The sequence below is a fragment of the Zalophus californianus genome, chromosome 4 (genome assembly GCF_009762305.2).
Source record: "Zalophus californianus isolate mZalCal1 chromosome 4, mZalCal1.pri.v2, whole genome shotgun sequence".
Taxonomy (NCBI): Eukaryota; Metazoa; Chordata; class Mammalia; order Carnivora; family Otariidae; genus Zalophus; species Zalophus californianus.
In genome coordinates, this window is record NC_045598.1 from 79158223 (window position 1) to 79173620 (window position 15398).

The window sequence follows — 15398 nt, forward strand, 5'->3', positions numbered from 1 at the left end:
AGCAATGAGCACTTCTCTGGTGTTGGTTTCCATATACTATTTTCCATTTAAAGGACCCAAGGTTCCTTGGGAAAAGTACAAGATAAACTTCAGATACCCTGATGTGCCAAAAAAATAAGGAAGAGCTCAAAAAATCAAAGGGACATAGAAACAAGCTGGAATATACTCCCATAGACCGTATGTGGGAAAAGTTCAGAATCAAAATACATGGCGGTCATATATTGGAACTTACTGAATAAAGTGGGAATCCACGAGTCCACACTGATATAAATGAATAGACAATGAATGGAAAGGGACTGCTCTTCCTCACAGAATATCAATCAAAGCATTAGCAATGATGAACTCACCATTCGGCAACCAGAATAGTGATAATTGATTCAGGTAACAGGTGTTAATAGACTCAAACTGGTGACAATTTGATGAGAAACAGGACATTTACAGAGCCTCAAAGACTGTCCTCGCCAAATTCTTTTTACAAATTTTAAAATAGAGAAAACTGATAGATACTATCCTAACCAAGTGATCAAAGCTAACATCACCAAGAATGGGACAATTTGACATTGTGTACCTCCGGTATGATATAGTGAGAAGAATACATCATTTCTGACAAAAATCCTGAATCTAATCAGGAGGAACCCTAATTGTTTTATCTAATCATTAGATGAACCCTGAGGGACATGCTACAAAGTACCTGGCCTATACTCTTCAAAAAATCAAGGTCATGAAAGAAAAGACTGAAAAATGGTTCCAGATCAAAGGAGACAAGAGACAGGACAACTAAATGCACCACCTGATCTTGCATAGGGAGGGATGCTGGACCAGAGAAGAACAGTATTGGAGCAATCAGCAAATTTGAATGCTGTCTGCAGATCAGATGTTCTATATCAGTGTTAACCTCCTGATTTTGATTGTCCTCCTGTGGCCATGTCAGAGTGGTTGTTTTAAGGAAACATCATTAAAGTATTTAGGGGTAACGGGGAATCATGTCTGCAACTTACTTTCAAATGGTTCAAAATTGGTTCAATATTGGATGAGACTACACTGAGTCGATAAATAAATGGAAGGTAAATAAACATCTTTACAATACCGAGGCTTCCCATCCATGCACAGCATAGAGCACTCCATTTTTTCCAAGATCTCCTTAAATGCTTCTTGATATAGTCTAAAATGTCTCCATGAAGATCTTGTATATATTTTGTTAGATTTATTCTCAGGTATTTCAAATTTACACTGAGATCTTTCTAAAAACTTTTATTTCTTATTAATTTATGATATATAGGAAGACAACTGACTTTTGCATATTGTGAATGTAGCAACTTTGCTAAACTCCAGATATTACTGAATTGTCTATGGATATAATCATATCAGCAAATCAAAACAATTTCCTGCCTCTAGGAAAGAAAACCCCAGAGAATTACACTGATAACTTGCCATAAAAATATACATGGTTGCCATTTAAAGAGATTTTTATAGTTGTACGAATACTGTAAGTAATACAAGATTAGCTGGGAATGGTGTAGCTATAGTACCATCTTTAAATTAAATCACCCAAGGAAGGGAGGTATGACTTCACTGGCTTCTGAAATCTCTGGACAAGTCCTTCACAGGGATCATCTCTTCTTCATCTCTGTGTCAAAAGAAATACATTGCCTGAAGTGCACTAAAAGTAATTTTAAGTATTCATAGATGCTAATTAAGTTCTCAGCATGTAAAACAAGCCTATCAAAGAAAGTCATGATCAACCCTTCACAGATGACTTCTTGCAAACTTGAACAAGATGCTTTCCACAAATCTTTCTGGTGGTCGGGCAGCTCTAAAAGGGCTCCCACTATTGCCCTTTCCCTTGACTCTCATTCTTTCTGTGTGTCATAAAACGACCTCCTGTGAAGAACTGCTACCACGTCCCTAAGTGGAACAGGGAGCAGTATACACCCTGGGTACTCTAGAAATAGCAGCATCTGCTCAGGAGGCACTTGCTCAATGTCCCAGGAAGCGAGAAAGCACCTAGAGACTGATGGATTAAGCTGGATGAGATGCCAGAGAGCCCTAAAGACAGAAAGGACCAAGTGGAATTCTCACTTGTGAGGTTTAACAGTGAGGCCAGCTGATTATAGGATGGATTCTTTGACTCGGTTGTCTCAATACATTAAAAGAAAACTGAAGGAGTTTAAAAGTACATTTTCAAAGTTTCAGTATGGGATGATGAGAAAGTTCTAGAGATGGGACAGTGGTCATGGTCGCAGAACAATGCAAATGTACTTAATGCTACTGTACACTTAAAAATGGCTAAAATGGTAAATTTTATGTTATACATATTTTGCCACAATAAAAAAAATTTTACAGGTGCATTTTCTATTGTTAAATATTACCTGATATTACTTAGTAATAACACAGTCATTAAGAGTACTAACCATCAAGAATCTGACGGCCCTGTGTTTGAGACTTGACTCCAACTGTTACACCTGTGGAACCAAAGCACAACATAACTAAGCCTTGGTTTCCTTATCTGTAACACAGGAATAGTAAAATACTTACCTATGTATTATAGGCTGCTGTGAACTTGAAATCATTTCTGTAGGAATTTAGCAGAGTTCATGGCACAAAGAGAGGACTTAATATATGTTGGCTCTTATTTTCTTTTTAGGTTTTCGTAGCAATACAATTCTTTTATATTTTGTACAGTAAGGACTAAAAACAAGACTCTAGCACAAAGGAGTTACTCATTTCTCCCTAGTCCATAATGTCATATAGAGCTATATAACAACTTCCCACAACATGCATTCTATGTTACAGTCAAGGGATGTATGAGCCCAAGTGTTGACCACTAAGCCAATGGTTACTAAATCTCAAAGTCTCACACCCTAAGAGGCAACAACTTCAGAGAAGCCACGAGAACTTGAAATAATTTAACAGGTTAATATATATATACTTAATATATATATATATATTTAATATATATATATATAAAATATGTATTTTTTATCAAGGATAACATGTTCCTATAAAAGCTTATGCTACAAATAGAATTCACACATAGAAAAAGAGGCTATTTTAATTTTTTGTCCCTTTTATATCTTATTTTAGGCAAAATGATGAAACCCAGAAAATCACAGAACTGCAATAGTTCTAAAAACTGGGAATTTTATAAATGAAATATATCCATCCAGTCATCTATACCTTTTCTCAAATTCCAAACAATGAGGCTTATCAAACTATATTCTTAGAATCAACTTAAATAAATCTCTGCATGATTTGGATGAAACATACATTGTCAATGGTTAAAAATTCAGGTAGAAAAAGTATATAAAATTACTTAAAAGTGAAAACATTTCATACCAAAAGAGTGGTTAAAAAAAAAACACACACAAAACAACCCAGACAACATGAAGAGAAATGCACTGAATTTTAAAACATTTTTGGACCATTATATAAAATACCAAACTTTCAGAACTGTTGAACAACAAAAGTTTATGTAGAATAAAGCCAAGAGGTGAAAAAATATTCAATGTGTTAAAACCATCTAAAGCCAAATAAGACATAACTGAACTATGCAATTTAGAAACAAGTTTAAGTGCACTTTCTTTGTACAATTCAACTGACTACCACATGGAAAATCTGGCCATTAATCAAAATGAAATTAAATAGAGATTTGCAAGCCTTTTGGCCATTGTGTAAATATTAAAAGGTGAATTGCCAATTGAAAAATAAAAGGTTACATACATACCATATAAGTGGTCAAAGACGCACTATAAAATCATGTGAACAAAACAATCATACCAGACAAAGATCTTTCAGGCACTTGCATTTGGAAATAATCCTTTTATAAATAAGCACTGCAGCTTCACTTCAAAAAATAAAGCGGATTTTCCCCAATTGCACCTATTAGCTGAGAACTATATCATATATTAGGGATGCATTTAAATGGACCATTTTATGGGAAAAATCAACTAAACTTTAAAAAACCCATAAGTCCACCTATTTATTCACAACTTTAAAAATAGAGAGAATTCCAGTGAGGCACAGATGGGGCCCTATCAAAACAGGCTACCATTCAATATGACCAACACAGTATAACATGACACAAGGACAAAAAGCAAAACCCATGATGTGGCAATACTACACAGAAGGGGCCCTGTCAGAAGCTTCTTTCACAAAACAAACACAATACCACAAAACGAAACAACAACAAAGAAAAGCTGAATTCTGACAACCCTACACAAACTGCGGGATTTCATCTTCAAGGTCTTCAAACTGTTGCATTCGTTTTAGCCTTGGTCTCTGACACGCAGGAGGCACTTCGGGCAAGTCCCGCTCCTCAGAGTTTGCTCTCGGCTTGCTGGCGGGCTGCGTGGAGGCAGCGGGCGCCTGGTCCGAGGCGGGAGCTGTTTTTAGCACGGGGCCCTGAGGGGCGGGGGCTGTGCCTGGAGGCAGTGCTGGGGAGGGTGCGGTGGGCTTCTCCTCATCCCCTCGCACACCGCCAGCGGGAGCACGGGGTTTGTAAAACGTCGTCCAGTGCTGGGGCTGCAGCGTTCTGGGTGCTCTGACTGCAGTGGGAGGGCAGGAGTCGGACGACCGTCTCTCCGACACCTGTCTCGCAGACCTGACTGGTTCTGTGTACGGCTTACTGGGCTGGGGGGCACTGCCTGGCTGGTCCCCGCCCATCCTGATGCTCGCAGTTCCCCCTCTTTCCTGGAGTGCGTTGGGCACAGTCAAGGCAGTCTTTGTACTGAGGCCATTTTGTTCATACTGTTTCTCCCGAGTTTTTTGTAGAGTTTGCTGGTTAAAGCCATCCAATTTGGAACAGACAATAGTAGGAGTATCTTTCCTATTACCTCCTTCAAAGGTAGGATTCTTGCAAAACTTGTCTGAATTTACATTTCCCATATTTCTGACATTTCTCTCATTAGGAGGGCTTGCAAGAAGTAGTAGTCTATCTACAGGCAGACTTGCAGGTCTAACCTTGGTCCTTGGAGCATGCCTTTCAACACTGTTTGTTTCCCTATCTGATTTCAGAACAAGTAGCTTGGAAGTTTTAAACACATCTTCCATCTTTTGTGATGCTGATTCAAGTTCTTGGTCTACAAGCAAACCCACTTTGTTGTCTAAAAAAGGAAAAGATTTATTTAAAAATCAAACCTCATGACATATGGTTAACAAGAGTCTTATATATTTTTCCAAGTTATCCTCAGTTATCTATGCAGAGAAGTTAAATACTCATAAAGTATTAAAGGTGTACTTGAAATAAAAATGTTAGAATTTTATATTTATTTGAATCAATATAATAAACAGCTACAAAATCCACTGCAGGTTAGTAAAAAAAAAATTTGCTGAAGTAACTTTTTTTTTAATGTGCTTCCTGTAAACAAGTATTTGTGAGGTGAAAGGAGTATCACAATTTCAGTAGGTATTGGTAAATTAACCCAGAAAAGCTACACCAATTTACGCACCAACCAAATGCAGGTGTGTCCTGAATTCAAAGGTTCTTGCCAACCCAATCTATTTTCAGTTACATTCAACCCACAGTGAGAATATATCCCATTAAATGCCTCAGATGCCTTCTTATCTGATCAACTCATAAATGCGCTACAATTCATCCCGTCCAGGTCAGCTTGAAGAGTTCAGTTTTAAGTCAAAAACACCATTCTCCCCATTGACTGTTTTCTCCCAGGCTTACTTTCTTCTCTTTCCTATCCAGTCTGGACCCACGGTCCATGCTTTCTCAAACGAGAACCCTCAGCTCCTTCCAACCTGGTCCCTTTTTGCAGCGTCTCCACTAAAAAATGCTGACTCCTGGAGAACTCCAGCCTTCTGCTCATGCTGTCCTTTCCTGCTGGAAAGTATCAGACAAATCTGTGCCTCGACACCATTCTGGCTTTGAACTTCAGCTGCCCTGAGCACACTGCGCAATCCTTTTCCCCGCGGCCAGGTCCTTCTCCCACATCTCTGGGGCAGAGGTTTGCCGACGGGAGGCCATCAGAATCACCCGTCAGTCTTCATGTCATCTGACCTTCTTCCTTACCTGACACTGCTGACCTCTCTCCCCGGGGCTTCCAGGGCACTGCGCTATTGGTCTGCCTTCCCAGGTCCTTCCCCGCATCTATGGACCACCCTGTAGGAACTGACTGCTGAACCGACCACAGCCACCAACCAAAGTACATTTTTTTTCTTTGACATTTTTAAAAAAGATTTTATTTATTTATTATTTGAGAGAGATTGAGATTAAGAGAATGAGGGGCAGGGGTGAGGCAGACTCCCTGTGGAGCAGGGAGCCCAATGCGGGACTTGATCTCAGGACCCTGGGATCATGACCTGAGTCGAAGTACATTCTTAAAGTTCTGCGGGACAAAGTTAGAGCGTAATGGGTAAGAGTGCAGACTCTGAGACCCAGCTGCTGGGTTGAGCTCAGTTCTACCACTTTTGCACTGGGCAAGGCAATGTCACCGGCCCTAAGTGTCCGCATCTGTCAGAAAAGATCATGACTGTGTATCTATGATGATGTGTGGCCTAAATGACCTAATCCTGAAAAGTGCTCACGATGATCTGGTCTATAAAAGGCTCTCAAAAAATGACATTTATTGTAATTACTCTTCCTAATTGGGAGCCCTCGATCATGAGATAGTAAAATAAGCACAAATACCAGTTCAAATACTGACTGAACAATTTACAGCAGCATGACCGCTGACATTATTTAACTTCTCTCAGAATATTCAGCTATGAGTCGAATGGGGTTGATACTACAGACTTTACAGCACAGAACTGTTATAAAGATCAAATCGGATAAATGGAATCAAACAATAAGCACAGTGCTTAGCCCGGAGCAGGCAGATGCTTCAATGACTGTTAGCTCCCTTACTTTTTAGACCCTGTCAGGATATGATCACTGACATAGGACTACACACCGAATTTAACATATATCTCTACATTTTTAAAAACTGGAATTTAGTTCTAATGACATATAGCATTATGGTAACAAATGGAAGCCTTTTCACCAGCATGACAGCTACTAATCACTGCAACTAAAATGATCATACAGTGAATAAAATATATATTTGTGCTTCATGTGTGCAAGGTGACAGGTAAAAGCATTTGAAAAAAAATGCTAGGAGTTTTAGGAGTCTAAATTTTTTAAATTTTAGGAGTCTAGTTGACTTGTTATGAGCAGTTAGGTCAATACAATGATTCATAGTAACAGAGTTCATGCTGCTCAACACATTTCTGCCTTGACTTTTAATTGATGGCAAAAATGAAAAAGAATTTTTTTCGGAAAGAGAGAACAAAAATACTTATGAACTCCAAGAGGTCTTTGTATAAGAAAGATCATTGTAAAGGATCACATTCATTTAAATGTAAGGTATAGTAAACAGCAACTTTTTAATGACCAGTAAAGATGCATTTACTAATGAAGCTTCTTTCTCTGATTTCTCTCAACTTCACTCACTGCAGCTATTAGACAAGGTTTGTCAGCACAGTTTGAAGTCAGCAAACATGTATTTTACATGGCCACTCACCAATGAGACACATATCACATTTTTCTAATGCATTTTGCTTTCGTTCTGATTCCTCAAATGATGTAGCTGGCTCAAAAATTTTGGTTTCACTATCCACAGTATGCATATCCTGTTGATAGAGGAGAATTTTTTAATTTGAAGAAGTAAAACACACCTCAATACAACTCAAAGTTTATTTTTAACTTTAATCTTATTTATAACTAATAAACATTACAAAGTTCTACCACAATTCCATAAAGGTCAAAACTCACTTCCTTTGAAGAGAAAAACAGTGACTTCGTAGAATGTTCTGGGTCTCTTTCTTCTGGTGATAATAGAGGCTTTGGAAGGCAGCCTTGATCCCCATGAGGGGCAACACCACCTGTACTGCACATGACTACCTCTTGTGGCTGCAGGGATCCATCGAAGATCCTCTGTGAGTAAGTGATGAGGAACTCTACCAGCCGTGCTTGGTTTGAGTATTCGGCAAGAGAGGAGATGGTGACAGGAGCAGTTGTGGGCCTTGGCCTAATGAGACTTGGTCCAAATATCACCCCCAAGTTTTTGGAGTTCATTTTGTTTTCTTCCGCATGATTTACGACTCTGTGAAGTAGAATACACAAAGTTGTATTAGATTTGCCTATTAGATTTCCTTGCTGGTGGTTTACTATGGGTCAGGATGGGTGGAGGAAAAAAATGGGCTGGAGAAGTCCAGAAAAAGGATATATTTATTTGATTAGATACTGACCACACACTGAATTGGGTTTCACAGTATTAGGATAAAATTTTATCCTAATTGGGTTTCACAATTTTCACAGTATTAGGATAAAATTTTAGCAAGTAGAGGAACTACTAAAGTTTTACCAGCAGAAAAGCAAAAACAAAAACGAAGAGCCGCTCCTATCTTAGTATATAGCGCATCCTCCCGAGTCCTTATGCTGGAAACTTAAACATTAACGTCGATTGCTTTCTCATTGCCACAGCTGGTCTTCAAGCCAAGCTGATTCTGTCTCCTAAAGAGTTTTCTGCTCGACTGCCACTCCCAATGTTCTGGCCCTACTTCAAGCTCTCCACACCTTTCATTTCTATGACTACCCAAGAAGCTCTAAATTGCAGTAAACGATCCCCCCTCCAACCCATTCTCCATACTGCTGCCAGAAAGATCTAGCAAACAAATCTAAACATGCTAAATTCCTGGCTCAAAATTCTTTAGTGGGTACAGAAGGAAGGCAGTCAGCTCATCTGGCAGGTATGTATGACTTTCTTCATCAGGCCTCTGCCTAGCTCACTTCAAGCTACTGCTTGCTATGGCCCAGCCTAACCAAATTACCTATGCTTCCCCAAAGCAAAATTATCTCGTGTCCCTGTGTCTGTTACCCTCTACCTGGAATGCTCTTTTGCACATTCTTTGTCACCAAACCACCACCCGGTTCTTCAAGTCTGGCTCAGGGCTACCTTCTCTGATTCACGACCCCTGCATCCCCTCCTCGTCCTCTGCACGTTGAACAGGAATGGTACTGCGCTGCACTTGCCTGCAGGTCTGCCCTCAAGCTGACCTGCACAACAGATGACAGAAATCTTACATCTGCATCCTTATTTCCCCAGCTAGAGCACAGCACATAGGAGGCATCTGAGCTGCAAGATGGTAAATTTATGTGTGTTTTACCACAATTAAAAAAAAAATGATCAATTATCCACCCACTACTGAATGCTTGCCTTGTACAAAACTCTTACCGCTTAAGATGAACTATGAGGTAATGAAGACTGTTAAAATTTGACACTGGCAGTTGTCTTAGAAGGTCTTTGCTTTTTAGAAGAATTCTGTTTATTTCTATACATGTACTCGGCCATTTTTTGTCCTCGGGGTTATCCTTTTTTGATTCATGTTCTTCATTTACATGTTGGATCTCTTTTGCAAGGTCTATAAATTCCTTGTACAGTCGGAATAAAATGAATGGTTCTGGGAGCTAAAGAAATATAAAATCACATTAGGAGTATCAGTCTGTCCATTTTTTCCAATTTACTGAATATCTACTGATGGATTTAGCATGTCCCTTCTAAGGAACTTAAGGTCAATCCACATTTAGAAATATACATATGTTTGTTATTGATGTTATCTATAAAGTGAGTCTGACATCATCACCAAAAATTGTATCTATATTAAAAATGAATTAATTGATAATCAGTAAAACTTTCTAAAACCAAAAGCTGCATGAGGGATTCTAAAACTCTGCTATATATCCTATACTAACTACATTCATGACTGCCCCAAAGTTAGCATGATCTTCAACTGTTTTATTAAAACAAGCCCAGTCATATTAATTAGAAAAAGCTCATATTCTGAATTTTATTGGTATAGGGTAGACAGAGGACACAAAATGCTATTGGTTCCTTTTGTTTTACTTTGGCCAGACTGAAGATTAGCATAAGACAACATGGCTTATAAGAAGACTCTGTCAACGTTTTATTCATCTAATTTTTAAGTACAACTTGAATTGCCATAAATAGGTTAAAGAAAAAGTTCCTCTCTCAAACTATCAAGGGGCATGCCGACTTGATCTCTCTACTGGCATAAGTGATTTCAATATTTCCACTGCTCAGTGATGGAAAGAGCCTATCTCTGGCCAGCTGGTGTCCTACACTATCTATGATCTATGGTGAGGTAGGCACCCACTTCTCCAGTTTCCCCTGCTGGTCCCAGAGAGGGGAAGCCTTGAGATTAATTTCTACCTCTATTATTCTGAGATCTGAAGGAGCTCACTTAACCTCTTGAGGCTTCAGACTTCCCATATATGAGTAAAATGAAGGCTACTCTCTAATACTATAAGAACTGAGCATGGCTCCCCACAGTATTCTTGAGATGGAATAGTATTGGACCCCATTTATTTCCTCTCCCTGACTGGCTAGAAGAGACAGAATGATTCATTGTGAGATTAACAGTCATTCAGAGGTACTCTGTCTCCATTTCTCAGCTGAGAATTCTGCAAAAGGTGAAAATCCTGTAAAGAAATCAAGTTTCCTGGGCTAACATGGCAGATCCAACATTTGTACCTAGTTTCTTTCCCTCTGGCAACCCCAACTGAAACACAGTTAAGCCCACAAGACTAGGAGAATGGGAAAGGAGATAAAAACTACATTTCACCATTGAAGAGCAGATAAATAAGTAATGGGTTAGCAGTCCTGAGAAAGCTAAAATTCCAAAATGAGAACCAATGCAATTTATAAGCGACCCAGAGACTGTCAGCACTAGTACTCTGATCCTGGCGGAGGGTGGGCTATTTAAGAAGCATTAGATCTCCAGATCCTTGTCTCCACTCCATGCTTCTGAACAACCTCTTTCCCAGGAGTGTGGGGATTTCTTCTCTGGGCAGTATAAAAGAGAGGACCTCTAGGTGGGCAACTATCTAAGAATAGGAATTTAGTGACTGTCTGCATGCTATGGCAGAGATCCTGGAGCCTTCTTACCCAATGTGGCTCAGAGAGTTCTGGCACCACACCTAGAGGCAGGGAAAGACCATTCTCTGGGGTATCAGCCAAGCCAAAGAGCAGAGACCTAGAGATATAGACAACAGGTGTTTCCCAAAGAGCCCTCCAAGATCACAGTAAAACTCAAAATTTTTAAAGCCTGCATGTATTCAAAACCTTCCAAAGAGATTTCAATTCCCAATTCTTTCATTTTAAGTGATAATCATGAAAGACTGAAATAAAAATAAGCAGAAACAAAACCGTTTGAAGGCCTAGAACTGTGTTGACAATATGGTAGTCACTAGCCACATATGGCTACTGAGCACTGGAAATGTGGCTATTCCAAATTGACATATGCTCTAAATGAAAAATACACACCAGATTTCAAAGACTCAGTAACCCCTCCTTTCAAACAAAACAAAAACATTTCAGCAAAAATTTAACAGTATTGATTAGATGTTCAGATGATACTTCAGTATGTTAAATACTAAAATTAACTTCACCTGTTTCTTTTTATGTGGCTCCTAGAAAATTTAATATTATATATAGGGCTCAAATTACAGTCCTATTGAAGAGCACTAGAGACTAAACAGAGAAAAGAATCCTTTTTGGAAACAAGTTATGACTATCTCGGACAGATACTACAATCCTGAAAAAGGATGTTGGAAAAGGAACAGAGAGCCAAGTTCTTAGAAATTAAAATATGATCTCAGAAATGAAACAGATTACAGTAGGTATGGAAGATAAAACTGAGGAAATCTCAGGACGCCTGGGTGGTTCAGTTGGATAAGCATCCAACTATTGGTTTCAGCTCAGGTCTTGATCTGGGGGTTGTGGGTTTGAGCCCCACGCTGGGTCCCATGCTGGGCGTGGAGCCTACTTAAAAAAACAAAACAAAACAAAACACCTGAGGAAACCTCTTATAAAGTGTTAAAAGAAAACAAAAACAAAAAAAGAAATGAATAATAGAGAAAAGATGAAGGAACCAGTATAAGCTGTCCAGTATGCACATTTCCAGAAAGAAAATACAGAGAAAATAGGAGGAAATGAACAACAAAATAAAAGTCCCAAGAACAAAAGGCCAAGGAGGACAGAGTACGTGGCATACCTGAAAGGACAGATGAGAACATATCCACATCACGGCGTACACTGTGAAATTTTAAAACACTGGGGAGAAAAAAAGAAGATTCTACAAGCTTTCAGAGAGCAAACCATAGGCCTCATACAAAGAATCAGAAATGAGAAAGATTTCACACTTCAAAGAGAACAATAAAAAATGCCTTCAAAATTCGGAAGAACAATAATTTACTGTCTAGAACACAATAACCTTCCATACTATTCATATCCACTCTTCCATCCCGTTCAAGAAAGTAGAATAAAGACATTTACAAATAAATAAACTTACACTTATTCCACCTTGTTCAAGAACAGCATGACCAAAACAGTAGCATAAACCACAAACAGGAACACATGACACAGAAGACAGGTGCTCCCTCAGAAGACAGAAGGGGGCGGAAAAGGGAGAGATCCTAGGATGACAGCTAGTCACAATATTAAAAAGGATCCAGATGCAGAACAGAACTCCAGAGATGGGCATGTAAAGAACCATCACTGCTCTGCTCTCTGTGACTGTCTCTTCATTTCTACCCAAGGACAGAATGCAGCTGGGCTTGACCCAGCTCTTTTCTGTACTTGGCTCATCGTGGCAATGCAGTGATCGTTCCTGCAACCCCTTTATGAGCTGCTGCCTGAAGCCACTAAGGCCAATTACTGCTTCACCCCACAGGAGTGTTTTGTTTTTTTCTTTTTTGGATCTACTCCTATAAGCCCCAGATACAACAGTGAGCACAGAAAGGGAAAATACAAGGCAGCCCAGCCCTGATCATGTTCCTCCAGTACCCAGCTTACACAAAAGCCCTGCGTGATGCCCCAAATCTGTGGAACTGCATGTTCCCAGGATGCCTTCATGATCTTGCCCACTGACCCCACTGATTTTGCCCAATGGCTACTTGAGAATATCAATGAAGGTAAAGCTGGACCATGACTCCGACAGTGTTGAACTTACTGAATCCTTCATTAACAGTGTGAATAATACACAGCTAGATTTATGCTTTCCTCTCAGTTACCTAAAACTTAATGATACACTGTTTAGGAACATACAACAGGTATTAAAACTATTAAGAAAAGAGAAGGAGGTATTAACATGGTTAGAACAGACCACTGGGGTGGAGTTGAGGGCTACTTACTAGAGAAGGGCACATAGGAGCCTTCAATAAGCTAATGTTCTACTTCCTAAAGCTAGGTGATTGGAAATGAGTGTTTTAAATATTATTGGCCTTTAAACTGTCCATGTATTTTATATACTCTTTGATCTGTAACAATAATGAGAGACACATTAATATGGTCTACGTCAATGAAAATATATGTGTAGCAAATGTCATCAGCAAAATATGAATCATATTTTTGTTCTTTTCTATTTAACAGTATGTTTTAAGGGTAAAAACTTTACCTGTCGAAGGTATAATTTCAAGACGTCACAGATGTCATGTGAACTAAATTCTGAAATGTCTACCAAGTGCATTCCGTTTTCCAAGGCTTGACACAGTTTTTCAGTTTTTATTTTGTTTCCACATACACGATAAATTCCCTTGAGAAGAAAATGGAAAAATTTGGCAAAATTTTCCTTTAGAACATGGCTAAATGCAGACATCTACATATATCTGATGTGTCTACTTCAATATTTATTAGAAATTTAGGAAAACCTAGGGCCAAATGAGGTAACATTTTCTAAAAAAGTCCAAATAAATCGTTACTTATTAAAAATTGAGAGCATGTTTTCCTTTAAAGTCTCACCATTAGAACACATCACACAGGCATTTATATTTTTAAACTAAATTTTAAGAGTTACAACGTACCTGTAGACACAAGGCTCTATTTTCAATCTCTGAGGCACATATCTTGAGTATAAAAGGGATGCCATCTGGTTCCTTTTTTGCAACTTGTGTGAATTCTGCTCCAAATAAGTGTATTTTCCCTGGAAGTTTCTGATGACCACAGATGATGACTAAATTTTCCAAACACTTACGGTGACAAACAAGGAGACACTACAAGAAAATGACAGTTAAAAAATGGTTCACTCACCTTAAAACTATGGACAACTGAGCAAACTATAGGTAAAGTGGTAACACAACAAAAATAATTTTAAAAGGTATTACTTGTGGTGTCTGAAGCTAAATGAAATATAAAACTACACTGTGGTTCAATTTATTAAAAATATACTTGCAAGAGAGCCTAATCAATAAAATTAGTAAAGAGTATAAAGCAAAAAGCATGAAGGAGCTAATGTAATTCCTCAAAGATCTTACCTCTTCACATTCGACACCTTGGAATACTACAATGCCTTCACAATCCCTACATTTTGTGGGGGACCTCAATTTTCGAAACTTGTGAGTGAGAGCTGCCTTTGACATCAATGTTTTCTTAAATGTTCCAAGGGAATTGGGTCCTTGCAACAGAAATAAATTAATGTAAGAATTGTAATATGACAAAAATTATAACACATGATGCTAAATTTTGAAAAATCTTTAGACTTTGTAATCATTCATATGTTACATCAAGCTATTATTTTGAGTCTGTAACATCAAAATAAGCATCCAATTTATAGATCTCTTACAAAGTACACATTTATCAAACATTTGAGCTATAAGTAAAAATCACCAAAAAACCACTAAGATACTTCTAAAATAGCATCGCATAATATTTTCAACATCAATGAATCTACACTGTTATTAATATACTCTTTATAGCACCTGGAAGTCTGTTACAGAGGTGGCATTACAGTCTTAGAAAATGCCCCTACAAAAGCTTCAAAGAAAACTAGCTGTATGAGACCACTAGTGTCACTATTATTTGCATTAAAGATAAAGCTACTCTTATTCTGAGTTCATTATAAAATTAAAGGTAGCTAGTTCTATATCAATATCCTACCAAAGGTCAGATGTTCCATATTATTCTAGTAAATGACGCCCGAACAGGTATAAGAAGTTCTCAAATGTACAAAACTAATTTATATGAGTCTAATTCAAGTCATTAAGATAACTGATTTCTCTTTTATATCTGTCAACATCCATAACTTTCCTTGTCCTCAAGAACAAATTTATTTACTTTTCCTGCCTAACTTCTTGCACTACTTCTTTTAAAGAGATTTTCTCAGTTTCTCATGCATTGCAACCCTTTTAACAGTTAAGTCACTGTATTAGGTCTATAAAAGATCAAAATAACTAGCCTATTTTTGTACCATGCTAATACATTTTAGATCTAGTAGTTCCGCTTATAACATTTCACTAGTGCATTATCAACCCCTACTTGTACATAATTTTTTGGGATATATTTAAGTCAATATAATGTCTTTTGTTTAATACACAGCAAAGTAATTCTTTATACTAT

General features: G+C 38.2%; 1 protein-coding gene across 5 annotated transcripts in view; it reads right to left on the reverse strand.

The window, feature by feature from the left end:
• Positions 1-3049: 3049 nt before the first annotated feature.
• ARHGAP29 (Rho GTPase activating protein 29) overlaps positions 3050-15398 on the reverse strand; it is a 73064-nt gene continuing 60715 nt past the window's right edge. For all 5 annotated transcript variants that reach the window (XM_027598426.2, XM_027598421.2, XM_027598413.2 and 2 more), the window contains 7 exons: positions 14318-14457; positions 13868-14056; positions 13462-13599; positions 9222-9454; positions 7760-8090; positions 7509-7617; positions 3050-5102 (listed from right to left, as the gene is read on the reverse strand). In XM_027598426.2, the coding sequence (XP_027454227.1) occupies positions 4213-5102; positions 7509-7617; positions 7760-8090; positions 9222-9454; positions 13462-13599; positions 13868-14056; positions 14318-14457 (2030 nt within the window). In that variant the 3' untranslated portion in view covers positions 3050-4212. The remainder of the gene's footprint in view (positions 5103-7508; positions 7618-7759; positions 8091-9221; positions 9455-13461; positions 13600-13867; positions 14057-14317; positions 14458-15398) is intronic.